Source organism: Bos javanicus, chromosome 28, assembly GCF_032452875.1.
Source record: "Bos javanicus breed banteng chromosome 28, ARS-OSU_banteng_1.0, whole genome shotgun sequence".
Taxonomy (NCBI): domain Eukaryota; kingdom Metazoa; phylum Chordata; class Mammalia; order Artiodactyla; family Bovidae; genus Bos; species Bos javanicus.
The window spans coordinates 30,765,858-30,793,666 of NC_083895.1; the positions used below are offsets into that span (position 1 = coordinate 30,765,858).

The following is a 27,809-nucleotide window of genomic DNA, read 5'->3' on the forward strand; positions in this document are numbered from 1 at the left end:
AACAAAGGTGACTAATTTCCCACTATCAAATACTGAAGAATGACAACATTTCATTTAAATTTCCCACACTTCTACCAAAGTTTAAGAATTACATGATGAGCCATTAAAGAATGAAAGGAGAAAGGAAAAATCTTCTAATGAAAGAAGATACATTTGTATCATAGGAAAGTATCAAACCAAGTAAAGTCCAGGCTACAACATTGGTCGGTTCCAAGCAAGTAGCATCTTCAAAGAAAACTTCTGCCTGCTCATAGTTCTCCATCAGGACAGCCAGGACACCACACAGCAACAAGCTGAGAAGAGACCACCAGCATGATTGACCACATGGCCCATGTCGCAGGAACCAGGGCAAACGCACACAGAAGCTTATCTGCTCCTACTCATTCCTCTCCCTTCCAACCATACCTCTGGATATGATTCTGGTTCAGGGAAAGGGCTTTTCGAAAACACTCCTGTGCTTTGATATTGTCTTCAGTTAGGAGGCAGAAGGCACCATAGTCCAGCCAGTGCTCCAGGTTCTGGGGCTCACGAACTAACCTCTGCCACATGAAACATCAGGAGGACCAAGGTTACCGTGACACTATGCTACATCCTTCATGCACATAACATCACATAGAAAGCACTCCAGAAATACTATAAGCTCTATGAAATTAGAAATATAACTTCTTTTTTGCTTACCATTAAATTCTGAATGCCCAGAACAGTCACTTGTCTGGCTTATATTATGTGGTCAATAAATATTTATTGAAATAATGTAAAAACTGAATCCTCAAAAAAAAAAATGAATCCTCAATTCATTGCTTTCTAGTATCAGTGTTTTGGTCACCATATGCTCATCCAATTACTTGGGAACCAAAAGGTTCATTTTATGTTTCATTTTAAAAATTTACATATAATCACTTCTGTCACAGTCTTGAGGAGGCAAATATCAGCTTATCCACAAATATGTAATAATAAAAGCAACTTATAATGAGTGAAAACTATAAAACATTGCTGAAAGAAATTAAAAAGAAGAGAGATAAACAAATGAAAACACATTGCATGTTCACAGATTAGATTAGAAGACTTAATACTGTGAAAAGCAATATATAGACTCAATGCAATGGCTATCAAAATCCCAATGATATTTTTTTGCAGAAACATAAAAGCCCATTCCAAAATTCATATGGAATCTTAAGGATCCTGAATATCCAAAATGATCTTTAAAAAGAACAAAACTAGAAAACTCACACTTCCTGATCTCAGAACTTAACAAAGTTACAATAATCAGTCTGGTACTGGTATAAAGACAGACATATAAGCCAAGGGAGTAGAATGGAGAGCCCAGAAATAAATCCTAACATATATGGTCAAATGACTTTTGACAAAGGTGTCAAGACCATTCGGTAGGAAAAGGACAATCTTTTAAGCAAACTATGATAGGAAAACGGAGTATGCACATGCAGAGAATGAAGTTGAACCCTTACCTAACACCATATACAAAAAATAAGTCACATGGATCAAAGACCTAAATGTAATATCTAAAACTATAAAATTCTCCGAAGAAAACACAGGGCAACAGTTTCACATCTGGATGTGACAATCTTCCTCCAGCTATGTTCCCATTAAGTGCGTGTTTCTCCCTCTCCCCACATTGGACATTTGTACCAGAGGGAGGGTATGTGAAGCAAGTTGGGCCCTGTGCATATACCTGTAACAATGGATGCTTATGTAGCCATCTGTGGCTCTTCTTAGATGCAGCCCAGGTTAGACTTTTTTTTCCTGGTTGTGGCCCCCCAGATCCAATGCCGTGCTGTGGTGTGGTCTGAGTGGGGCTGGAGCACTGGCTTGGCTTGGGCCCAGATGCATGGTAAGGTGGCCGTGAGGAATGTGCCAGCCTGTAGGGCAGATCTCTCTCTGCCCCGCCTCAGGGGCAAGCCAGGACACTTGCATTCTTCATAAACGGAGCCCAGGCTTCTCCAGCCTTTCTGTTTGTCCCAGCAGTCAGTCCTCCAACCCGCAAAGGCGCCTTGTCTTCTCTACACAGTAATCCAGGACTGGGACACCCAGTCTGCGGCTTGACTCACTTACCCCTCAGTGTGAATATTCACCACTGCACCCTCCCTTTTCCTCTGAGTCCCTTCCTAGGGTCACAGGTCCCAACCAGCTCACTTTTCTTCCCTTTCAGCTAAATTATGCGTGCATCTTTCTTACAGCCTTGCTTGTACATGAGTCCTTCTGTCAGCTTCCAGTGAGAATTGTTCCACATGTAGGTATATTTTTAACATGCTTAAGGCAAGGAGGTGACCTCCAAGTCCCCTTACTCTGCCATCTTTATTTCTGCCTCTCGAGGTTCATTTTCTGCATATGGATAACCAACTGTTCTAACACAATTTTTTGAAAAGCCTATCCTTTCAGCATTGAATTTTTAAATTTGTAAACAACTTTGTCAAAAATATAATGGCTCTGTTTCTATGGACCTATTTTTGGACTCTTTTATTGATCTATGTGTCCATCTTTTCACCAACAAGGTTGGATTTTAAACAATCAAACACTCCTATGTATTATACCCATATTATACAATTAGCAGTAGCAACAACCACCAGAAAGATGTTTAATTACCTCTTCATAGTACACTGTTGCCATTTCATAGTTCTCATTGACTTCTGCTTCAAAGGCAAAGAGTCGAAGCTGTTCACTGCTAGTATAAATGGCTGGAGGGGTGCCTTGGACATCATCTGGCATGGTCTTGTCAGCATCAAGATGACAGGCAGACAAAATGAAGCAGTTATAAGCAGAGAAGTTTTATAAGAATAAACCAGATATGAGACTCTAGTTATGACGTCTGAAATGATATTGAGGTTTCTCACAGTCTTACCAGTACAGTAACAGAGTGAGTGTGAACCAACAGATAAATATCGGGGTGAAATAGAATCTCAGGTATCTGAACACCAACAGTCTGAGCTCATGGAAGTGAGTAAAAATTATTTACAGCAGAACTGCTCTCCTCAAGGCTGGGCAGTCAGCATCCCTAAGTCACTTTTAACCCCAAATAGCTTCTTTCTTTTTCTCTAGTGTACAGAAATACTATCATTTTTTAGGGGTCATGACATGAAAAGGTTGGCAAGAACTAGCCAGAATCTTCAAACATCGAGAAAACAAATCTTTGGCAGCTACATCTATATTTTCAGTTGGATATATAGACAGATTCTACCAAGGAAGACATTTTAGACATAGCCAGAAAGGTAGAAGGAAAAATAACATATCCTTTATACCCAGATAGGAAAGAGGAGGTCTGGTATAATAAGCAATCTCTTGGGCCAGAGGCTAGGGGCAGGGAAGACCCCTCCCCCGATTTCTTAACCAGAAATAAAACTTATATCGTTGACTTTAACAAGGAGAGTTACTAAGGAATGTGAAGAGTGAAGCTCAGTTTGAGATGGGCCAAAGAGAGCTTCTGATCATTGTTAATGCCTCTGTACTCCGTTCTTTCTAATTCTGAGCTCCAAATCCCTATAGCAACACACTCCTATGCCCAAACCAGAAATATTTTACCTCTAATATCCACTCCCCATACCCACATTACAAGCCTTCTGTCTTCTTGTCATTTAGTCCCCTTAAAACTGCTCTCTGACTTCCAATACACCTATAATTTCCCAAATGGATAAGCCTGGACCTCATGATTATCTACTCATACTGCTCTCTCACCAGCACACTCAAGTCCTGGGCATCCTTGCCCTTTTCCTGCACTTGCTCAGACAACTCCCAAATCAAAACAATCCCACAATCTGACTTCTTCCTTCTTAGGCAGAAGCTGCTAATTGAGCCTGAAGAAAACTGCATATGGTCTTAGCTGAAGACTTTACTACTCTCAACAATCTATGTATCTGTCCTTGTTCAGCAACATTTTCCATTATGCTAGGCAGTATCTAAATTTTCTTCTCTTCAAACTACATTCAACACTTACTCCTTTCACTTTCAGTAAAGATGTTACTTCACAGAGGAAATAGAAATTATTAGGCAAAAAAAAAATCCTTCAACTTTTGAATCCCACAACGAAATTGTTTCTCTTTTTTCTAAGATTTATTTAATTTTTTGGCTGTGGTGGGTCTTTGTTGGTGCATGTGGGCTTCCTCTAGTCGCAGAGAGCGGGGGCTACTCTCCATTGTGGTGTGTGAGCTTCTCATCGGTGGCTTCTCTTGTTGCAGAGCACAGGCTCTAGGCACATGGGCCTTCAGCAGCTGCAGCGCATGGGCTCAGCAGTTGTGGCTCTCGGCGTCTAGAGCGTGGGCTCAGTAGCTGTGGTGCACAGGCTTAGTTGGTCCACAGCATGTGCAATCTCCCCAGACCAGGGATCAAACCAGCATCCCTTGCATTGCAAGGCAGATTCTTAACCACTTAACCACCAGTGCTCAAGAAGGGAAGCCCCTAAACTGTTTATTCCTGCATCCATTGTATGTCTTTCCTTTCAACCTCAGAGGAAGAGGTATCACATCCTTCTCTGTTTTGAGGCTAATCCTTACATCTAAATTCTTGATCCTTTTCCATTTGTATATCCCAAGTTTGCCATTGATTGTCCTCTCTTTCCCCTCAACTTTGAACTTCTCCCAATCTACTGACTCCTTTTCCTAAACCTGAGGACATTCTAAAGACTTTTCCATCTTAAAAAGAAAATCTCTAATTTCTAGCTACTACTTTCCTACTCCTTCCTTTTTATCTTCCAACTTCTTGAATGTTTATCCACCTGCTTTCTAATCGCTCATTTACTCCTCAATTCACTATAACTTGGATCTACTTCATTAGACCAATGAAACCTCTACGAAAAGGTTAACAACAGCCTCTTTATTGCCAAATTCAAAACAATCTTTTCAGACTTTCTCTTTTCTCCCTAGCTATATGAACATATAACTGGCATCAGTTCAGTTCAGTTGCTCAGTCGTGTCCAACTCTGTGCGACCCCATGAACCGCAGCACGTCAGGCCTCCCTGTCCATCACCAACTCCCAGAACCCACCCAAACCCATGTCCATTGAGTCAGTGATGCCATCCAACCATCTCATCCTCTGTCATCCCCTTCTCCTCCTGCCCTCAATCTTTCCCAGCATCAAATGGGTCAGCTCTTTGCATCAGGGGGCCAAAATATTGGAGTTTCAGCTTCAACATCAGTCCTTCCAATGAACATCCAGGACTGATCTCCTTTAGGATGGACTGGTTGGATCTCCTTGCAGTCCAAGGGACTCTCAAGAGTCTTCTCTAACACCACAGTTCAAAAGCATCAATTCTTTGGCGCTCAGCTTTCTTCACAGTCCAAGTCTCACATTCATATATGACGACTGGAAAAACAATAGCCTTGACTAGACGAGCCTTTGTTGACAAAGTAATGTCTCTGCTTTTGAATATGCTGTCTAGGTTGGTCATAACTTTCCTTCCAAGGAGTAAGCATATTTTAATTTCATGGCTGCAATCACCATCTACAGTCATTTTGGAGCCCCCCAATATAAAGTCTGCCACTGTTTCCCCATCTATTTGCCATGAAGTGACAGGACTGGATGCCATGATCTTAGTTTTCTGAATGTTGAGCTTTAAGCCAACTTTTCACTCTCTTTCACTTTCATCAAGAGGCTCTTTAGTTCTTCTTTGCTTTCTGCCATAAGGGTGGTGTCATCTGCATATCTGAGGTTATTGATATTTCTCCCGGCAATCTTGATTCCAGCTTGTGCCTCTTCCAGCAAAGCATTTCTCATGGGGTACTCTGCATATAAGTTAAATAAGCAGGGTGACAATATACAGCCTTGACGTACTCCTTTTCCTATTTGAAACCAGTCTGTTGTTCCATGTCCAGTTCTAACTGTTGCTTCCTGATCTGCATATAGGTTTCTCAAGAGGCAGGTCAGGTGGTCTGGTATTCCCATCTCTTGAAGAATTTTCCACAGTTTATTATGATCCACACAGTCAAAGGCTTTGGCATAGTCAATAAAGCAGAAAGAGATGTTTTTCTGGAACTCTCTTGCTTTTCTGATGATCCAGTGGATGTTGGCAATCTCATTTCTGGTTCCTCTGCCTTTTCTAGAACTAGCTTGAACATCTGGAAGTTCACAGTTCACATATCGCTGAAGTCTGGTTTGGAGAATTTTGAGCATTACTTTCCTAGTGTGTGAGATGAGTGCAATTGTGTGGTAGTTTGAGCATTCTTTGGCATTGCCTTTCTTTGGGATTGGAATGAAAACTGACCTTTTCCAGTCCTGTGGCCTCTGCTGAGTTTTCCAAATTTGCTGGCATATTGAGTGCAGCACTTTCAGAACATCATCTTTCAGGATTTGAAATAGCTCAACTTGAATTCCATCACCTCCACTAGCTTTGTTCGTAGTGATGCTTCCTAAGGCCCACTTGACTTCACATTCCAGGATGTCTGGCTCTAGGTGAGTGATCACACCATTGTGATTATCTGGGTCATGAAGATCTATTTTGTACAGTTCTTCTGTGTATTCTTGCCACCTCTTCTTAATATCTTCTACTTCTGTTAGGTCCATACCATTTCTGTCTTTTATTGAGCCCATCTTTGCATGAAATGTTCCCTTGGTATCTCTAATTTTCTTGAAGAGACCTCTAGTCTTTCCCATTCTATTGTTTTCCTCTATTTCTTTGCATTGATCGCTGAAGGAAGGCTTTATCTCTTTGCTATTTGGAATTCTGCAATCAAATGGGTGTATTGTTCTTTTTCTCCTTTGCTTTTCACTTCTCTTCTTTTCACAGCTATTTGTAAGGCCTTCTCAGACAGCCATTTTCCTTTTTTCATTTCTTTTTCTTCAGGATGGTCTTACTCCCTGTCTCCTGTACGATGTCACGAACCTCCGTCCATAGTTCATCAGGCACTCTATCAGATCTAGTCCCTTATATCTATTTCTCACTTCTGCTGTATAGTCATAAGGGATTTGATTTAGGTCATACCTGAATGGTCTAGTGGTTTTCCCCACTTTCTTTAGTTTAAGTCTGAATTTGGCAATAAGGAGTTCATGATCTGAGCCACAGTCAGCTCCCGGTCTTGTTCTTGCTGACTGTACAGAGCTTCTCCATCTTTGGTTGCAAAGAATATAATCAATCTGATTTCAATATTGACCATCTGGTGATGTCCATGTGTAGAGTCTTCTCTTGTGTTGTTGGAAGAAGGTGTTTGCTATGAGCAGTGTGTTCTCTTGGTAGAACTCTATTAGCCTTTGCCCTGCTTCATTCCATATTCCAAGGCCAAATTTGCCTATTACTCCAGGTGTTTCTTGACTTCCTACTTTTGCATTCCAGTCCCCTATAATGAAAAGGACATCTTTTTTGGGTGTTAGTTCTAGAAGGTCTTGTAGGTGTTCACAGAACTGTTCACCTTCAGCTTCTTCAGTGTCACTGGTCGGGGCATAGAGTTGGATTACCGTGATATTGAATGGTTTGCCTTGGAAATGAAGAGAGATCATTCTGTAGTTTCTGAGATTGCATGAAAGAGGATACCCCCTTATTTTTCCAAAAATTAGTCTTATAAGTTAGGCAGTTTCTCATTCATCTTTGTGTTTTCAATGCCTAGCACAGAGCAGCTACCCCAATAAATGTCTGTGGAGTTAAGGAAGAAAAGAGGCAAGAAGAAAGGAATTATTTAGAGGAGACCCTGATGACCTATAGAGAAAAGGAAGAGTGCTTAGTTCTAAGGCACCTACCTGGTTTAAGGCCACATGCATCTGATCCACCAAGAAAACATACAGCTCACTGATAAATTTCTGCAGCTCCTCTTGGCTTTCGAATGATGTTGTCTTCAAGTACTTCTCTCTCACAATCTTTACCACAGCATGCTGCAAGAGACACGCATCACCATGTGATAACACAGTTCAGCAGCATGCTAACAGCACAGACATCCCTTGAGCTTCTGATCTAAGGCTCATCAGAAATCCAGAAGGTGAAATGATTTTCCTTGGTGACTGCTAGACCGTTGGCTCTCTGATTTTCCCCCAATCAACATACTTTGCATGACATCAAAGTATGTATTCATGACATCATTCTTTTCTTGACATTACCATCATCATCAATATGGTCAATACAGGATTCACACTTTGCAAAGAGAGTCACAAAGCCAAAGAAAACCTTAGCATTATGTTTATGCGTCATGTTTTTCATAGTGGCAACATGATTCAAGGGAGAAAAGGAGAAAGGCCTGATCTGAGAGACTGAACAATGGAATCCTGGTTCTAATCCTGCCACTGTACAACCTCATAAATTATTTTACATTTGGTATTTTGGTTTCCTCATTTATTAAATGGATATGTACTTCTGGTATTCCTATCTTACTTCAAAAGAGGATTGAGAGGCCAAAGAGAAATAACAGGTGAAGAAGGACATCCAGCTAGTAATAGTAGAACCAGGAATCAAACTGAGATGTGCCTATGCCACCTGAGAATGGCCTCTTGTCTCCATGGGTATCCGTTGCTTTTCACTTTATAATTTCCACATACTTTCTTTGTATCTGTTTGGTATAGTTTAGGGCACATAGTAAATGTACATAGACAGGCAATGCAGTGTAGCAAATAAGAATGTTGAGTCTGGAGCCAGATTGCCTGAATGTACATCCCATCTTTGACCTTTACTAGCTCTGTAATCTTAGGCAAATTATTTAATCAACTAAATACTGCAATTCTCTATCTATAAAATGAGGAGTACCTTCTCTTATAGTTGTTGTGAGGATTAAATTAGTAAAATATGGAGTATTTAAAAATTTGTCTGTATACAACAAATACTCAATAAATGTTAGCCATTATTATTTGGGAAATTATTGTTAAGTAAATATTTCTCAAATCTTAGTGATTCTATGGGCTGGAAAAGGTTTGCAATGGGAAACAGAAAATTGTCATGGAATCAACACCAGGTACAGAGTGTCTGCCTGCTAATGCAACACAAAATCTGGCCCCAAATTTGGCCTAACTTCAAGTGAGGAATTAGTTTATTACAAGCTTACACTCAGTATGGATACTGAACCATACCAAGACTATACAGGAGTGGAAGAATGTCTCTAGACATTCCGTCATGGAGGACATAGGTCTTTGTATCAGCAGCAAGAAAGGTAGAGCATAGCTGAACATCACTGGAAAAGAAATGATAACTACATATGCAGATAAGATGCTTCATAAAAATCCATGATTTAATAAATTAATATTTACCTTGAGTTGTTCTTTGAAAGCAAAGTATTTTCCAGAGCAATTAAGTTCATAGTTGAGCTGGCACTTCTGCTCCTCCAGGGTTTCACTATCTATATCATTACCAGTCTTGACTACTTGTTTCCCAAACATATTGTGATATTCATTCAGAATGGCTCTAGAAATGTTCTTGATCTGCATGTGGTAGTCACTCACTGCCTAGAAAAATACAAAGTGTCTGGTAAAGGGGCCTCAAAGAGGTCAAGACATGGAATGATAGTCTGAAACTGGACTGGGTTTTACATTCAGTAATACTTTAGGTATAAATTGCCCTTTTCTTCCTATCTCAGAAACCATCAGCCAAAGATTAAACACTGTATGTTTAATCTGGTCAGATAGAAGCATGAGGGAAAATATGTGAAGCTACAATTTCTCACCCCTTCTGGAAAACACACCAAAGAGCCCAAGCTCTATTTTCAAGTGGGTGCACTCAACATCTCAGAGTTTCACCTTGGCTTTGGCACTTACCTTCTGAGCTCCTCCTGTCCTATGGGTAAGAGGTGGCCTTGGAGGAATCATTTCCTTGACCCTGTATCAGAAAAAAAACACACAAACTTTCTTATATCCAGATGTATGTTCTTTTATTTCCCAGCGCCAAAGGTCTGGGTGAGGGATATCAAAGGTCAGTTGCCCATCACACTGGACCACTATGCTATTATCTCATGTAAGAACCTAGATGTGAACTTCAGAACAGCATATAACTGTGAATTAGGAAGGAAGGTAGGAAACCACTAAATAGCTACCTGGAAAGTAGCTAAGTTGCACTTCTGGCTAATTTGAGCCCAGGCTTTACCCTTATTCATTTTTTTAAAATCTCTTGTACACAAGAAACTACATAACTCAGGCATTAGAAAGAAATGGGTGTTTCGACTTTAGTAGCTTTATGTAGCTACTAACAGTAGCTGTTATGACTTTTGGTAGAGTCTCTGAAAGCACAAAGCTTTGGAAATATAAATGGTACAAGCAAGTGAAAGTCTTCTTTCCTCTTCAGTAGGAAAAGTTGATGCTTTCGAACTGTGATGCTGGAGAGGACTCTTGAGAGTCTGTTGGACTGCAAGGAGATCAAATCAGTCAATCCTAAAAGGAATCAATCCTAAATATTCATTGGAAGGACTGATGCTAAAGCTGAAGCTCCAATACAGTGACCACCCGATGTGAAGAACTGACTCATTTGAAAAGACCCTGATGCTGGAAAAGATTGAAGGCAGGAGGAGAAGGTGGCAACAGAGGACGAGATGGTTGGATGGCATCACCGACTCAATGGTCATGAGTTCGAGCAAACTCTGGGAGATAATGAAAGACAGGGAAGCCTGATGTGCTACAGTCCATGGGGCTGTAAAAAGTCAGACACAACTGAGTGACTGAATAACAATAAGGATAAAAAGTATACTCTTGGTCATAATTTATAAGACTGCATTAAGCTACAGTAAAGACATTAAACTTTACAGTGGAAAAAAAAAACTTTACAGTGAATAAGAAAATACATTTTATCACTGTTAAACTACTTACACCAAAACTTTTACCTTCCATTTCCAGGAGTTCTTACAAGAACCCAAAAGAAATCAGGGGCTTCCCTGATGGCTCACTTGGTAATGAATCCACTTGCAATGTGGGAGACCTGGGTTCAATCCCTGGGTTGGGAAGATCCCCTGGAGGAGGGCATGGCAACTCATTCCAGTATTCTTGCCTGGAGAATCCCCATGGACAGAGGAGCCTGGCAGGCTACAGTCCTTGGGGTTGAAAAGAGTCGGACACGACTGAGCGACTGAGCACACAGACAAACGGAATTATAATTCTTCCTTCTAAGAGTTTCAGATTCCTACTTAGGTATACTATACTGTCTTGAAATTTACCAAAAAATTCACAAATCCAATTTTTCTTTCTGATCAGATCAGTCGCTCAGTCATGTCGGACTCTTTGCAACCCCATGAATTGCAGCATGCCAGGCCTCCCTGTGCATCACCAACTCCCGGAGTTCACTGAGACTCACGTCCATCGAGTCAGTGATGCCATCCAGCCATCTCATCCTCTGTCGTCCCCTTCTCCTCCTGCCCACAATCCCTCCCAGCATCAGAGTCTTTTCCAATGAGTCAGCTCTTCGCATGAGAATTCCCTGGTGGTCCAGTGGTTAAGACTTGGTGCTTTCACTGCAGTGGCCCAGGTTCAATCCTTGGTTGGGGAACTAAGATCTCGCAAGCTATGTGGCATGGCCAAAAAGAAAAGTGAGAATAGGTTCTATGTAATTTTAGACCTTGCTCATAACTCTTAATTTTAATTTTATCTATGTTACTAGATAATATATCCATATGATTCAAAATTTAAGAAATATGAACCAATATATAGTAAATGGTCTCCTGCCAACCTTGTTTAGCCACCCAGTTTCCTTTCCAGAGACAATATTATTCATTCATTGAAAATATATATTGAGTGCCTATTATCTACCAGGCACTTTTCCAGGTGCCAGGGATAGAGTATTAAGCAAAGACAAAAATTCTTGCCCTCGTGGCACTTACATTTTAGTTGGGGGAAGAAAGGACAATAAATAAGATAAATATGTTAGTGATATGTTCCACACAGAAAAATAATGCAAGAAGGCAGACAAACTATGTTGGGGGTTGGGAGTGGTGGAGTTGGGGAGCATATTTCACCAGGGAAAGCTTCACTGAGATGATAATACTTGAGTATGACCTGATAGAAGTAAGGAAGCAAGTCATGTAGATATCTGGGGTGAAGGAAATTACAAGAAAAGCAAGCAGCAAGTGTAAAGGCCTTGCTGCAAGAGTATGCCTGGCATGTGTGAGCAATAACAAGAGGCCACTTTGGCTAGACAGAAAAAAATGAGGAGAAAATACATGCAGAGTACATAGCCAGCCCCTTGTAGGTCATATAGACTGACTTTTACTCAGAGTATGAAGGGAGTCACTGGTAGCTTCTGAAGAGAGGAGTTATATGAATTGATTTCCATTTTAATATAATCATTACAGAATGCTATAGTAAGAGTAAATTGCCCAAATGTGGTACATTCATAGAATGAAGTACTATTCAACAATAAGGAAATGAAATACTGATACACGCTGCATGCTGGATGAACCTTCACAGCATCATATTAGATGAAAGAAACCAGCCAACGAGGACCACATTGGTATATGCTTCCACTTAAATGAAATGTTCCAGAGTTGGCAAATTTATACAGACAAAAAGTAGATGAGTGATTGCTTAGGCCTGGGGTGCAGGGTGTTGGAAGGGAAATGGCATGAGGATTGAGAGGAAATGTAGAGGGAATTCCTCATATATATGGAGACATTATTCTCCATCTATCTATATAAAAAAGACAATAAAGGATACCATGAATAATTATACATCAATAAATTGGATAACCTTGATGAAACAGACAACTTCTTATCAACACAATCAAAGCACTGTGGTACAACGTAAGCATAGTTCTAAAAAATTACACATATTTATACGAGAGGAGTGTGTGTGTGTGTAATACAGACACTTACAATAACTCCAGAAGGATAAATACCAAGGTGTTAAAAATGGTTATCATTGGGTGAGTAGAAAGAAATCTGGGTATTTTTAGATACTTTCTTGTTGATTATTTTTTTCTTGCTGATCTTGAAATTTTCAATATTTTTGTAATTGGCATATATGGCTTTTTTTAAAAGAAGACAAAAGTAATGAAAAAAACTTCATTAAAAAAAAACACCCAGAAAACTGTCTGCTGCTTAACCCAAGAAAAATTACATTTATGTGGACAAAACAACTTCCTTTAAAGGAAGTCACCTAAATTGTCTTGCAAAACAGGTATAAGAACCATCGGCACACACCTTCTGGCTAGTTCCTCTGGCATTCTCTTCGGAACCAAGGCTTTGTCCAGTTCAATCTCCAACACAATGTAAGTCCCTGCTTCTACATATTGCTGCAAAGACATTTTTCTCTAATTTATTCTTTCCAGGAAAATACATATTCATGAAAAAATTTTAGTACTATAATGCTCACAATATAAATGAGAAAATTGTATATTTAACTATATATAGTGTCATTATGCAGAGAAGGCAATGGCAACCCACTCCAGTACTCTTGCCTGGAAAATCCCATGGATGGAGGAGCCTGGTAGGCTGCAGTCCATGGGGTCATTGAGGGTCGGACACACCTGAGTGACTTCACTTTCACTTTTCACTTTCCTGCATTGGAGAAGGAAATGGCAACCCACTCCAGTGTTCTTGCCTGGAGAATCCCAGGGACGGGGGAGCCTGGTGGGCTGCCATCTCTGGGGTCACGCAAAGTAGGACACGACTGAAGTGACTTAGCAAGCAAGTAAGCAAGTGTGATTACGACTTAAAATATTTTTTAGATAGAAAAATGACTGGAAAGAAAGATAGTAATGGTGGGGGGGCTTCCCTGGTGGTCCAGTGGTTAAGGATCCGACTGCCAATGCAGTGGGCATAGGTTTGACCCCAGGTCTGGAATGATCCCATATGCAGAAGGGCAACTAAGCCCATGCACCGTAATTACTGAGCCTGAGTACTGCAATGACTGGAGTCAGTGTGCCTAGAGCCCTTACTACACAAGAGAAGCCTCTGCAAGGAGAAGCCTGCACACCACAACGAAGAGAAACCCCAGCTTGCCATAACTAGAGAAAGCCCCAAGCGCAGCCACGAACACCTAGGGCAGCCATAAGTAAATAAATAAATAAATAAATAATTTTAAAAAATAGTGGCAGTGGTTATCTCTTGCAGAAAAAGGTTTTCAATTTTACTCTTGAAAACATCTACCCCAGCTGAAGTCTTGTTTAATTTGTTCAATATCACTCTTAAAATTCTTTTAAGTGAGTGTCATTCTATCTTCTAGCAAACATCTTTCAGGAGTCTTGCAGAAATAATATCATAACCTTCTGACATTCCCACCCACACCCTTCTAAGTACCATCTATCAACTTCAACCTAGGACATTTCTACCTAGTTTTTGCCAGCATCCTAAATATATCAGGTCCAAGACTGAACTTATCATTCCCCTATAATAACCACTATCTTTATTTTTCTCTAATGATTCTGTCATCTTTCCAGAAAGTGAGGCTTGAAACCCAAGTTAGCTTTAACTTTTATTCCTCAACACCCAAAGCTTTCAAATTTCATACCTTGCCTCTGCGAGTTTTTTACTTTCTTTACTACAACCCTGTCCCTAGATTAAACTGTCATTAACACTCACCTGTACTATAGGAAAAACCTATACACCGACATCTGAATCCCCTACCACAACTTCAGTCTCTTTTTTCCATATCCTGGCAAGAGTATTGCCCTGACACACTCATGAGGTATTATTTCTACATGACTTAAAAACTTAAATGTGCATTTCTGAGATAAGGCTTAACAGTCCCTCATCATCCACAGAATGAAACCCACACTTTTCAGCAAGCCTTTCAAAGCATTTCTAAACCCCAACTCAGTCTCTCTCTTCTTTATCACCTCCTTCTAGAGCCATTACTTTCTTTTCATTTCTCTGTATCATGGTGGTGGTGGTGGTGTAGTCGCCAAGTCGTATCCGACTCTTGCAACCCCATGGACTGTAGCCTGCCAGGCTCCTCTGTCCATGGGATTCTCCAGGCAAGAATACTGGAGTGGGTTGTCATTTCTCTATATCATACACTGAATTAATTGACATACCCTGAGTTCTGCTACCTTCTTGTGTCTTGACTCAAGTTATTCTCTGATCCTGAAATTCTTCTCCTTCCGTCTCCATTTGGCAGAGCGTTCTCTTTATCTTTCACTACTTGGCTTGGATGCCACCCCTTCCTGAAGACTTCTGAGGCTGCCTCCTCTGACTCCTGAGCCCACACAGCGCTTTCGTTAGTGCCTCTGCTACAGCAGTCATCAAGGGTCTGTCTCACAGTTAGTTACATACCAGTCTGTTTTGCCCACCAGAGTGTTGAGTGTCCTGACAGCATATGAATAAATGCTGTACATGATGTATCTCTACATCCCTAATAGGGCTTAATAAGCATAATTAACGAGACATGATTTTTTAATGCTAGGAAGGACCTTGAAATTAATCTGTTATCCACTCATTTTAGAGTCTCAACAAGACAAAGACACGACCTTACTCAAGGTCATAAGCTAGTCATGGCAAATATGGGATGGTTACTCAGAAAATGAATTTTCCTGAGCATTTTCCACTATATGATACAATCCTGCTTAGTAAAGGACTGATGGATTCAAACTTAATTTTCTAACTCTTCATGCAGTTACCTGTCCTTCTGGATTGTTGCAAAGGGAGGGTTCCATTTCCAAAGGAGTATCTGAGCTCTGAGATTTTATACTAGGTGCTTGCTGAAACAAAATAAGCACACATCAAAAACTCAATTCTTACATGGTCTCCACAACAGCAGGAGCAAGGACCATTATGTTGCATCAAAATGTCAATTAAAATGAAGCAATTCATCAAAACAGAAATCAATGCAAGCCTCTGGAAAGTAACAAAACCAGCAAAATCATCAACTTCTCAACAACCTACCACATCCCCAGGCCTAGGCTTTCCTTCCATATCCTTTTCTTTGACTGTTTTATCCTCTTTCAGGTTCTTAGAAACAACTGGTTTAGACACTGGAGAATTAATTCCGCCTACTTTATTATTCTGAATCAAATTATGGCCAGTATCCCGGAACAAGCTAAATAAACACTTGGTCTGAAAAGAAACAAACAAAAAATGTAATTACTCACAGGCAAATGAAACAAACTTAAAAAAAAAACAACTTTATATTGTTCTTATTGCGTTTTTAAAAATTTTACAATGTTGTGTTGGTTTCTGCCATATAACAACACAAATTAGCCATAATTATATACATGCCCCTTCCCTCCTTAGTCTCCTTCCTTCCCCCATCCCACCCCTCCAGGTCATCACGAGCACCAGACTAGGCTCCCTGTCCTACACAGCAACTTTTCACCAGCTATCCCTCCTACACCGGATGGTGTGTATATGCTGCTGCTGCTGCTGCTGCCAAGTCACTTCCGTCGTGTCTGACTCTGTGCGACCCCGTAGGCTACTGTCCCCATTTCTCCCACTCCCTCCCTCCCCTGTGTTCACAAGACCATTCTCTACATCTGTGTCTCTTTTCCTTCCCTGCTGTTCATCAATATTATTTTTCTAGATTCCATATATATACATTAGTACAGTATATTGTTTTTCTCTTGCTGATTTCACTATGTATAAGGGTGGAGGAACTTCTGAGCACATTATTCTTTAACATCATTTAGTTTTCCAGATAATTTTAGTATAGTACAATCAGAGATAAATAGAAGCAAAAAAGCTTAATTGCCTTGCCATACGGGTTGAACTGATAAAACCATTCATAGAAAATTAGCTGCCTACCCTAGTTTTTAAACTAGGGTTTGAAATTTAAGAGAAATTTCAAACTCATTTGTTTTGGTTTCTCATAACTTGGTACCACAAAGTGTTTAAACTTTGACACATAGTTTCAGATTAACTTTAAGCGATAGAATTTATTTCTGTACAAGAAATATTATCTATCTAAAAACTACTGGCTTATCACTTATAGTTGGAAGAATAGTACAAGTTTAAAGTAAAACTATGCAAGGGGAAATTCAAACTATAGATAAATAACTAGAAAAGAATCTAAAAATAATCTTTATAATTAAACAACAAGGATGAATCTAAATGTAATTTATGATAAATGAAAGAAATAAGACTGCCCTCCCCCCAAAAAGCGGGGAGGAGCGGACAGAGGAGGGAGAGAAGGGTAACAGATGAGGATAATGGATATTTTCAGTTCATGATTGTGGTAAAAGTTTCACATATGCAAACCTACATTAGAAGTTTTACATTGTACACTTTAGATATATGCAATTTATATGTCAGCTATACCTTAATAAACCTGCTAAAAAATAGTATGGCAATATTAAAGAGAAATTATGAATACTAAATACTATTCACAACCCTGCCACCTCTACCATAATTGCTGTATTTCATATATTCTAAGATGCAGATTTTTCCAAATGTTAACATCTGGAAGAGAACATTTCATGTAAGAGGTATTACACAACATGCAGTCATTTATGTCTCCTTTCACTCAGCATAATGTTTTTGAGGCTTATCCATGTTACAGCATGTATCAGTAGTTCATTCCTTTTTAAAAACAGCTTTGTTGTTCTGTTGTCCATACAATTTACCCATTTAAAGTACAGTCAAAATTCCATGATTTGGGGGAGAAAAAAATCTGCTTTCCAGGTCTAAACAGCATCTTCCTATGAGAATCTGTTTTTCTGCTCGGTTGAAACAGAATGAAGCATTTACAATTTTGGATCTTTTCTGTTTAGGCTAGGGGGATGGTACTAAAGACTGCTAGCCCATGAATATTAAAAATGGAATTCACTGGGCAACATCTAAGCAAGCTTCAGAATGGAGCAGACGATCAATAAAGGCGAAATAAGGTTCTGTTTCAGCAGCAAGTCCAAAAGAGACAAGGAAATGAATTCTTCCAGTTTTGCTCTGGAAAAATAAAATTCAATGATTTTGGCATATTACATTAATTGTAGTTCATTCCTTTTTATTGTTAAATAGTATTCCCTAGTATTCCTTGGAAGGAAAGTTATGACCAACCTAGACAGCATGTTAAAAAGCAGAGACATTACTTTGTCAACAAAGGTCCATCTAGTCAAGGCTATGGTTTTTCCAGCAGTCATGTATGGATGTTGAGAGTTGGACTACACAGAAAGCTGAGTGCCGAAGAATTGATGCTTTTGAACTGTTGTGTTAGAGAAGACTCGTGAGAGTCCCTTGGACTGCAAAGGGATCCAACCAGTCCATCCTAAGGGAGATCAGTCCTGGGTGTTCATTGGAAGGACTGATGCTGAAGCTGAAACAACAATACTTTGGCCACCTGATGCGAAGAGCTGACTCACTGGAAAAGAACCTGATGCTGGGAAAGATCAAGGGCAGGAGAAGGGGACGACAGAGGATGAGATGGTTGGATGGCATCACCGACTCAATGGACATGAGTTTGGGTAGGCTCCGGGAGTTGTTGATGGACAGGGAGGCCTGTCGTGCTGCAATCCATGGGGTCTCAAAGAGTCGGACATGACTGAGCGACTGAACTGAACTGATTCCCTAGTATAGATGTGCCACAATTTGCTTATTGATTCACTAGTTGTGGGCATTTGGACTGCTGTGACTTTTTAGCTATTATGAATAATGCTATCAACATCCATATACATGTCTTTATGTAAAAGCGAGTTTTCAGTTCTCTTGGTAGGTTCCTAGGAATGATTTGCTGGGTTGTATGGTAAGTTTGGAAAGATCCCTAGGAGAAGGGAATGGCTACCCACTCCAGTATTCTTGTTTAGAGAATTCCATGGACAGATCATGGGGTTGCAAAAAGACAGAACATGACTGAGTGACTTTCACTTCACTTCACATGGTAAATTTGGAGAATCCCAGGTGGCTCAGCAGTAAAGAATCCGCCTGCAGTACAGGAGATATGGGTTCAATCCCTGGGTTGGGAAGATCCCCTGGAAGAGGAAATGGAAACCCACTCCAGTATTCTTGCTAGGAAAATCCCATGGACAAAGGAGACTGGTGGGCTACAGTCCATAGGGGTGCAAAGACATGACTGAGCACACACACATACACACATATGGTAAGTTTAATATAGATTATGGTTATATTTAATGCAGATTTTCTATATTAAAGTAATTTTGTTTATTAAATTATTAATTATAAACAATTATTAAACATAAATTATGTTTAACAAAAATTTTCTAAATAGTTGTTCTACCAAGTATTAAGAGTAGAATATTGAAATTTCTAAATGTTAACTGCCAAACTGCCTATTACCTCTTTCAATTCTGTTGAGTTTGGCTTCATGCATAATGAGGTTCTGTTGTTAGTATATATGTATATACATTTATTATTTACACATGTATTATATATGATAATCTATAATTTATAAATCTCATCTTCCTGATTAATTGACATGCCACACTATATCTGTAATAATATTATTCATCTTGAAGTCTATTTTATCTGATATAAATATAGCCACTTAGCTCTGTTTCTATTTGCATAGTTTATCTTTTCCATCCTTTTACTTCAACTTATGTGTCTTTGAATCAAAACGTATTTGTTGTAGGTAGCATATCATTGAATCTTGATTTTCTATTGAAATATAGTTGATTTACAGTTTTCAGTTTCAGGTATACAGAAAAGTGACTCAGTTACATATATCTTTCAGATTATCTTACATTATAGGTTACTACAAGTTATTGAAAACAATTCCTTGTGTTCTGAAGTAAATCCTTGTTGCTTATCTATTTTATGTACAGTACTTTGTTAATTTCATACTCCTAATTTATCCCTCCCCTCACTTTCTTTCCCCTTTGGTAAATACAAGTTTATTTTCTAAATCTGAGTAGGTTTATGTTTTGTATATGAATTCATTTGTATTATTTTTTAGATTCCACACATAAGTGATATCATATATTTGATTTCTCAAATCCCAACATTTTTTAAAAATCCAGTCTCATAACCTCTTTCTTTTCATTGGTGTATTTAGACTACTCACATGTGTTATTAAAATATTTACATTTATATTTGACATTTTGCTATTTGTGTTCTATATATCTTGTCTTTTTTGCTCCTCTGTTCCTCCTTTAAGTGCCTTCTTTTAATATTAAATACATATATATATATATAAATATATATATACTTTTATGCATGTGTATGGTGAGTGAGTGAGTACTAAGTCGCTCAGTCATGTCCAACTCTTTACAACCCTACTGACTGTAGCCCGCCAGGCTCCTCTCTGTCCATGGGATTCTCCAGGCAAGAATACTGGAGTGGGTTGCCATGTCCTCCTCTAGGGGATCTTTCCATGTGTATGGTACCTACACACATACTTTTTTTAGTGGTTGCTTTAGAGATCACAGTATGCATCTGAACTAATCACAATCTATTGCACATTGAGCCTAACTTAATTCTTGTAAAAATAGAAACTTTATTGTACTACAGCTCCATTCTATTCTCCATCCTTTATGCTACTATTATCGTATATAAGTTATATCTATGTAATGCTTTCAAAATGTGGTGCTAGAGAAGACGTTTGAAAGTCCCATGGACAGTAAGGAGATTAAACAAGTCAATCCTAAAGGAAATCAACCCTGAATATTCATTGGAAGGACTGATGCTGAAGATGAAGCTCCAATACATTGGCCACCTGACGTGAAGAGCTGATTTCATTGGAAAAGACCCTGATTCTGGGAAGGATTGAAGGCAAAAAGAGAAGGGGATGACAGAGGGTGAGATGGTTGGATGGCATCACTGACTCAATGGACATGAGTTTGAGCAAATTCCAGGAGAGAGTAAAGGACAGGGAAGCCAGGCATGCTACAGTCCATGGGGTCGTAAAGAGTCAGACACAACTGAGTGACTTTCACTTTCAGAGTAAAGGGAGGAGGAGGTGGTTTAGAAGCAGATGTTGGCAAGAATGCCTCAAACTCCACAGTTTTTCATGCATTAATACTTCTCAGTTTGTTGATATCTTTGGTCAATTTCCAGAGTGCTGAAATGGCATTTTGTCAATGGTTTGAGCTTTATAGTTGCTTCTAGGGGGAGAAAATACTTTACTGCCTTGTCACTCAGACATAGCCAGAAGTGATTCAAGTATTTTTCATATATTTAAAAAATTATGATTATGTATTTATAAAAAGTTGTGATCACAGTGGATGTAGTTTTACATCCTTTTTCATTTAACAGACTATCACATGTATCTGTTCAAGTTTTTAAAGTTTTTCCTAAGAATAATTTGAATAATCTTCTTCACATGCATATAATAAAAGTAATAAATAAAAATGTCTGTGTGTCAACTGTATCTCTAGTGCTTTACATATTTTATCTCTTTTAATATGTAAAACAATTACAGGAAACAAGTACTGTCTCCATTTTACTAATGCATAAAGTTGAGAGAAATTTAGTTACTTGCCCAGAGTCAGTAAATAGCAGCTAGTCTGGAAGTTCCAAAATTCAATCTAGAAACTGCCTGACATCAAAGCCTATAACCTTTTGATTATGATATTCTGTTTCCCTCAGATTCACCCAAAACACCTTGAAACGACTGGTAGGATAAAGTAGTTTATATTTTAGGAATAATAGTCATCGTTCTGATACATACTCAAACATTTTCCCTGATTTTTTAGGTACATTGTAATTTGGTTTGTGATGGTTTCTTCTATGTATAGAAGATTTTTATTTTTTGGCAATCTAAATCTTTTATCGGAGAAGGCAGTGGCACCCCACTCCAGTACTCTTGCCTGGAGAATCCCAGGGACGGGGAGCCTATGGGGTTGCACAGAGTCGGACATGACTGAAGCGACTTAGCAGCAGCAGCAGCAGCATGCTATATGCAAAATTTTTGCTTTCTTTTTTGCATTTAATTATCTACAAAGCATTAATGTTTATCTTTTAAAAAATTTTTATTTCCTAAGTATATATACTTCATTACTTTTTTTTCTTGCTGCACTGGGTCTTCACTTTTGTACTGGGCTTTATCTAATTGTGGAGCATGGGGGCTGCTCTCTAGTTGAGGGGCCAAGCTTTGCATTATGGTGGCTTCTCTTGTTGCAGAGCCCAGGCTCTAGGCAAGTAGGCTTCAGCAGTTGTGATGCACAGACTTAGTTTCCCTGCAGTATACGAGACCTTCCCGAACCAAGGATTGAACCTGTGTCCCGTGTTGCAAGGTGGATTCTTTAACCACTGGACCACCAGGGAAGCCATGATGCTTACCTTTTTAATGGGTGCAAGTTCCACCATTTTTATTTACAAAAATCTATTAATCCATCCTGTATTATTAGACATTTAATCTTAAGTTTAGTTTTGCTATTATTGATCCCCAAAAGTTTTCATGAATATAAGGGCTTTGATCCTATTATTTATTTCAGACACATCCCTATAAACCTGACTTCTGATTCAAAGGATACTTATACAGAGTTTATTACTCATTTGGTTTTCAAATAGAGATGATGGGTCTTTCATGACTCTATTATTGAGTAATAGCTGTCCTAATGATGATGAAATAGTAATGTGTTTTTATTATTATTGATTTTTATAAAGGTGCACTTTCTCCTAAGAAGCAACATGATAAAACTGATTTTTCTCTTAAATAAATAATTTTAATTTTAACATTTGAAAATTGCAAGAACCATATTATAGCTCATTAATCAGTATATGGATTTAAATTTTCGCATACTGAACACAATAGACTTCTTGCATTATTCTAAAGATTTTGTATCCAACTTTATTGAGGTAAATTGAAATATAGGCTTACTTTAGAGATACTGCAGGTTGGTTCCAGACTACATCAATAAAGCAAATATTGCAGTAAAGCAAGACATGGATTTTTTGGTTTCTCAATGCAAATAAAAGCTATGTTTACACTATACTGTAATCTATTAAGTGTAAAATAGCAATGTCTCAAAAACCAATGTACAGATCTTAATTTAAAAATACTTCTTCACTTAAAAAAAGGCCAAAATGATTAGATTAGGAACAACACAGATCACTATAACAAATAAAACAATAATGTTTGAAATACTGTGAGAATTAACAAAACGTGAGAGAGAGACACAAAGTGAGCAAATGCGGCTGAAAAATATCACCCACAGACTTGCTCATCTCAGGGTTACTACCAACCTTCAATTTGTAAAAAGAAAATACAACATCTGTGAAGAATGATAAAGCAAAGTACCATAAAATAAGGTATGCCTATAAAATCATCTGGACCAGTGATGACAAACAGGATTTAACTTATGCTGCTGCTGCTGCTAAGTCACTTCAGTCATGTCCGACTCTGTGTGACCCCATAGACGGCAGCCCACCAGGCTCCCCCGTCCCTGGGATTCTCCAGGCCAGAACACTGGAGTGGGTTGCCATTTCCTTCTCCAATGCATGAAAGTGAAAAGTGAAAGTGAAGTCCCTCAGTCGTGTCCGACCCTCAGTGACCCCATGGACTGCAGCCCACCAGGCTCCTCCATCCATGGGATTTTCCAGGCAAGAGTACTGGAGTGGGGTGCCATTGCCTTCTCTGAACTTATGCTTAAATTCTGATTTTAGTGGAGATGTTTTAGAATACTGTGTTGACAAAGATTCTACGTCCTTATCTGGACTCAAAAGGATGGGTTCAAAAGGAAAGAATATTCTGATTGATATGAGGCTTCCCCAGTGGCTCAGTGGGTAAAGAATCTGCCTGCCAATGCAAGAGACACAGGAGACGTGGTTCGATTCCTGGGTTTGGAAGATCCCCTGGAGCAGGACAAGGCAAACCATTCCAGTATTCTTGCCTGGAGAAGCCCATGAACTGAGAAGCCTGGTGAGCTACAGTCCAAAGGGTACCAAAGAGTCAGATCTGACTGAGTGACTACACACGCACTCATGCCTGTATCAGTTCAGTTCAGTCGCTTAGTCGTGTCCAACTCTTTGAGACCTCATGGATTGTAGCATGTCAGGCCTCCCTGTCCATCAACAACTCCCAGAGTTCACCCAAACCCATGTCCATTCAGTCGGTGATGCCATCTAACCATCTCATCCTCTGTTGTCCCCTTCTGCCCTCAATCTTTCCCAGCATTAGGGTCTTTTCAGATGAGTTAGCTCTTCCCATCCGGTGGCCAAAGTACTGGAGTTTCAGCTTCAGCATCAGTCCTTCCAATGAACACCCAGGACTGATCTCCTTTAGGATGGACTGGCTGAATCTCCTTGCAGTGCCAGGGACTCTCAAGGGTCTTCTCCAACACCAGAGTTCAAAAGCATCAGTTCTTCGGCACTAAGCTTTCTTTATAGTCCAACTCTCATATCCATACATGACCACTGGAAAAACCATAGCCTAAATGGACCTTTGTTGGCAAAGTAATGTCTCTGCTTTTCAATATAAACTACATATTTAAAGTATATGATTTCATCAGTCAGAATAACCAATATTCTCATCATCTCTAAATTTTTTCTCATATTTCTTTTGTAATCCATTCTTCCCTCTATCCCTGTTCCCAAGCAACCACTGATTTGCTTTCTACTTTCTGATAACTGTATTTCATTGGCATCATACAGTATGCACTCTCTTTTGTCTGGTTTCTTTCATTTATCATAATACATTTGAGATTCATCCATGTTGCATGTTTAATAGTTCATTCCTTTTTATTGCCAAATAGTATTCCATTGTATGGTTATACCACATAATTTGTTTTTCTGAATACCTGTTGATAGAAATTTGGGTTGTTTCCAGTTTGGGGCTTTTTGTTATCCTAAAGTTTTTAAGATTCAAGGGCAAAAGACTTCAAGGCTCTATATTTAACATCCCAGTGTATCAATTGTTTTCAAATATCAACTGCAAAGATGTGTGCTAAAGATATAAGTAAACACATATATAAGAATAAATTAGGATGATAACTTTTATACTAATTTTTCTTACCTTTTCATAGACTGTACTATCTAGGTAAGGGTAAACATGAAAAGCTCCCCGAATCTTCTTTACACCTGGATACAGCAATGGCACCATATTAACATAAGCCACACCATGAAATGAAAACTGACCTTCATCATCAGTCTAAAGGAATAAAAACAGATAGCTGTTAGTGTTACAGAGTAATGTACCATAAGGTCTGGAGCTCTGACTGAGCAGAGCAAAGACCTGACTTTAGGAACTAGCTATGCTACTTGATTTGAGCCAGTTATATAGGCATTTTGGGTCTCTGCTTATTTATTTATAAGTGGGTTTAATAATACCATGATCACTGAGATAATATATATTAACAGTGTTAATTAACAGTAAAGATAGTAGTTTGATCAGCAAATACTCTAATAATGTATATTCAACCAAAGAGTCAATTTCTCCATGTTGCTTTTTAGGAAAAAATGTAACTTTGCAATAATAGCAAATGAAGCAACTGACAAACAACTAATCTCAAAAATATACAAGCAACTCCTACAGCTCAATTCCAGAAAAATAAAAGACCCAATCAAAAAATGGGCCAAAGAACTAAATAGACATTTCTCCAAAGAAGACATACAGATGGCTAACACACACATGAAAAGATGCTCAACATCACTCATTATCAGAGAAATGCAAATCAAAACCACTATGAGATACCATTTCACGCCAGTCAGAATGGCTGCGATCCAAAAGTCTACAAGCAATAAATGCTGGAGAGGGTGTGGAGAAAAGGGAATCCTCTTACACTGTTGGTGGGAATGCAAACTAGTACAGCCACTATGGAGAACAGTGTGGAGATTCCTTAAAAAACTGGAAATAGAATTGCCTTATGATCCAGCAATCCCACTGCTGGGCATACACACTGAGGAAACCAGAAGGGAAAGAGACACGTGTACCCCAATGTTCATCGCAGCACTGTTTACAATAGCCAGGACTTGGAAGCAACCTAGATGTCCATCAGCAGTTGAATGGATAAGAAAGCTATGGTACATATACACAATGGAGTATTACTCAGCCATTAAAAAGAATACATTTGAATCAGTTCTAATGAGACGGATGAAACTGGAGCCTATTATACAGAGTGAAGTAAGCCAGAAAGAAAAACACCAATACAGTATACTAAGGCATATATATGGAATTTAGAAAGATGGTAATGATAACCCTGTATACGAGACAGCAAAAGAGACACTGATGTATAGAACAGTCTTTTGGACTCTGTGGGAGAGGGAAAGGGTGGGATGATTTGGGAGAATGGCACTGAAACATGTATAATATCATATATAAAACGAGTCGCCAGTCCAGGTTCGATGCACGATACTGGATGCTTGGGGCTGGGGCACTGGGACGACCCAGAGGGATGGTATGGGGAGGGAGGAGGGAGGAGGGTTCAGGATGGGGAACACATGTATACCTGTGGTGGATTCATTTTGATATATGGCAGAACCAATACAATATTGTAAAGTTAAAAAACAAAATAAAATATTAAAAAAAAAGAAAATAAAAAAAATGAAATTTTGCAAAAAAACAACAATAACAAAAGCTTAACAGAAATCAGACTGTGGCCTTAGCTTTAGTTCACAGGTTCACGTAAATGAAAAGAGCCTTACAAATCATCTGGACCAGTGATGACAAACAGGATTTAACTTGTGCTTAAATTCTGATATCAGTGGAGGTGTTTTAGAATACTGTGTTGACAAAGATTCGATGTCCTTATCTGGATTCAAAAGGAAAGAATATTTTGATTGATCAGTAATATCTGCCATGGATGAAGGTGGATGAATGACAGTCTGTCATCATGTATTTGTCAACCCTAACCTCATCTACATTCTCATTACAAAGATGAAGAACATGTCAGTAAATATATGTTAACACAATTTTTAATGGTTGTATGGTTTGCCATAGAAAACATTTACAAGGAAAAAATCAATTAAATGAAGGAAAACACATTTAATTTCTACAAGGTTAAAAGTAATCTCTTTGATTTTGCTGATTATAACAATATCAAAGGACTTCCCTGGTGATACAATGGATAAAAACCCACCTGCCAATGCAGGGGACATGGATTTGATCCCTGGTCCAGGAAGATCCCACATGCCATGGAGCAATTAAGCCCATGAGCCACAACTATTGAGCCCGTGTGCTGCAGCTACTGAACCCCGTACACCTAGAGCCTGTACTTTGCAATGAGAAGCCCACAACTACAGAGTCACCCCCACTCACCACAACTAGAGAAAGCCCTTGCTCAGCAATGAATATGCAGCATAACCAAAAAAAAAAAAGAAAACAAGACAAAAACAATAATCAGAAATTAAAGTCCTGTCTTCATATGATAGCATTATGTTGTTTTAGAAATCATATCCCTGATGAATATAAATTTCAAAATCCTCAACAAAATATCAGGAAACTAAATTCAGCAATACATTAAAAGAATTGTACACTATGACCAACTGGGATTTAATACAGGGATACATGAATGGGTTCAGTTCAGTTCAGTTGCTCAGTCGTGTCCAACTCTTTGTGAGCCCATGGACTGCAGCAAGCCAGACTTCCCTCTCTATCACTAACTCCTGGAGCTTTATATTCACAAATCAATCAATGCAATATACTACATTAACAAACTGAAGAATAAAAATCATATTTGCAAACTAGATGCAGAAAAAGCATTTGATAAAATTCAACATCCATTTATGATTAAAAACCCTCAAGAAAGTGGGTATAGAGGAAATGCATCTCAACATCATATAGGCCATATATGACAAATCCAAAGCCAACATCGTCCTCAAAGGTAAGAAGCTGAAAGTATTTCCTCTGAGATCAAGAACAAGACAAGGATGCTCACTCTTACCACTTTTATTCAGCATAGTATTAGAAGTCTTAGGCACAGCACTTAGAAAACAAAAAGAAAAAAAGAAGGAATCCAAATTGGAAAGGAAGAAGTAATAAAGCTGCCACTGTTTGCAGACATGGTATTGTATATAGAAATTCCTAAAGATGCCCCCCAAAACTACTAGAACTAATAAATGAATTCAATAAATTTTCAGGATATAAAATCAATATCAGAAATCCACTGTATTTCTACATACTAACAATGAACTATCAGAAAGAAGAATTAAGAAAACAC

General features: G+C 38.8%; 1 protein-coding gene across 3 annotated transcripts in view; it reads right to left on the bottom strand.

The window, feature by feature from the left end:
• The window catches only part of CFAP70 (cilia and flagella associated protein 70), an 82,188-nt gene that overhangs the window by 28,056 nt on the left and 26,323 nt on the right, over nucleotides 1–27,809 (bottom strand). For all 3 annotated transcript variants that reach the window (XM_061405316.1, XM_061405319.1, XM_061405318.1), the window contains 10 exons: nucleotides 24,668–24,802; nucleotides 15,715–15,885; nucleotides 15,450–15,530; nucleotides 13,033–13,124; nucleotides 9,671–9,731; nucleotides 9,167–9,361; nucleotides 7,676–7,807; nucleotides 2,602–2,727; nucleotides 406–539; nucleotides 178–293 (listed from right to left, as the gene is read on the bottom strand). In XM_061405316.1, coding sequence (XP_061261300.1) covers nucleotides 178–293; nucleotides 406–539; nucleotides 2,602–2,727; nucleotides 7,676–7,807; nucleotides 9,167–9,361; nucleotides 9,671–9,731; nucleotides 13,033–13,124; nucleotides 15,450–15,530; nucleotides 15,715–15,885; nucleotides 24,668–24,802 — 1,243 coding nt within the window. The remainder of the gene's footprint in view (nucleotides 1–177; nucleotides 294–405; nucleotides 540–2,601; nucleotides 2,728–7,675; nucleotides 7,808–9,166; nucleotides 9,362–9,670; nucleotides 9,732–13,032; nucleotides 13,125–15,449; nucleotides 15,531–15,714; nucleotides 15,886–24,667; nucleotides 24,803–27,809) is intronic.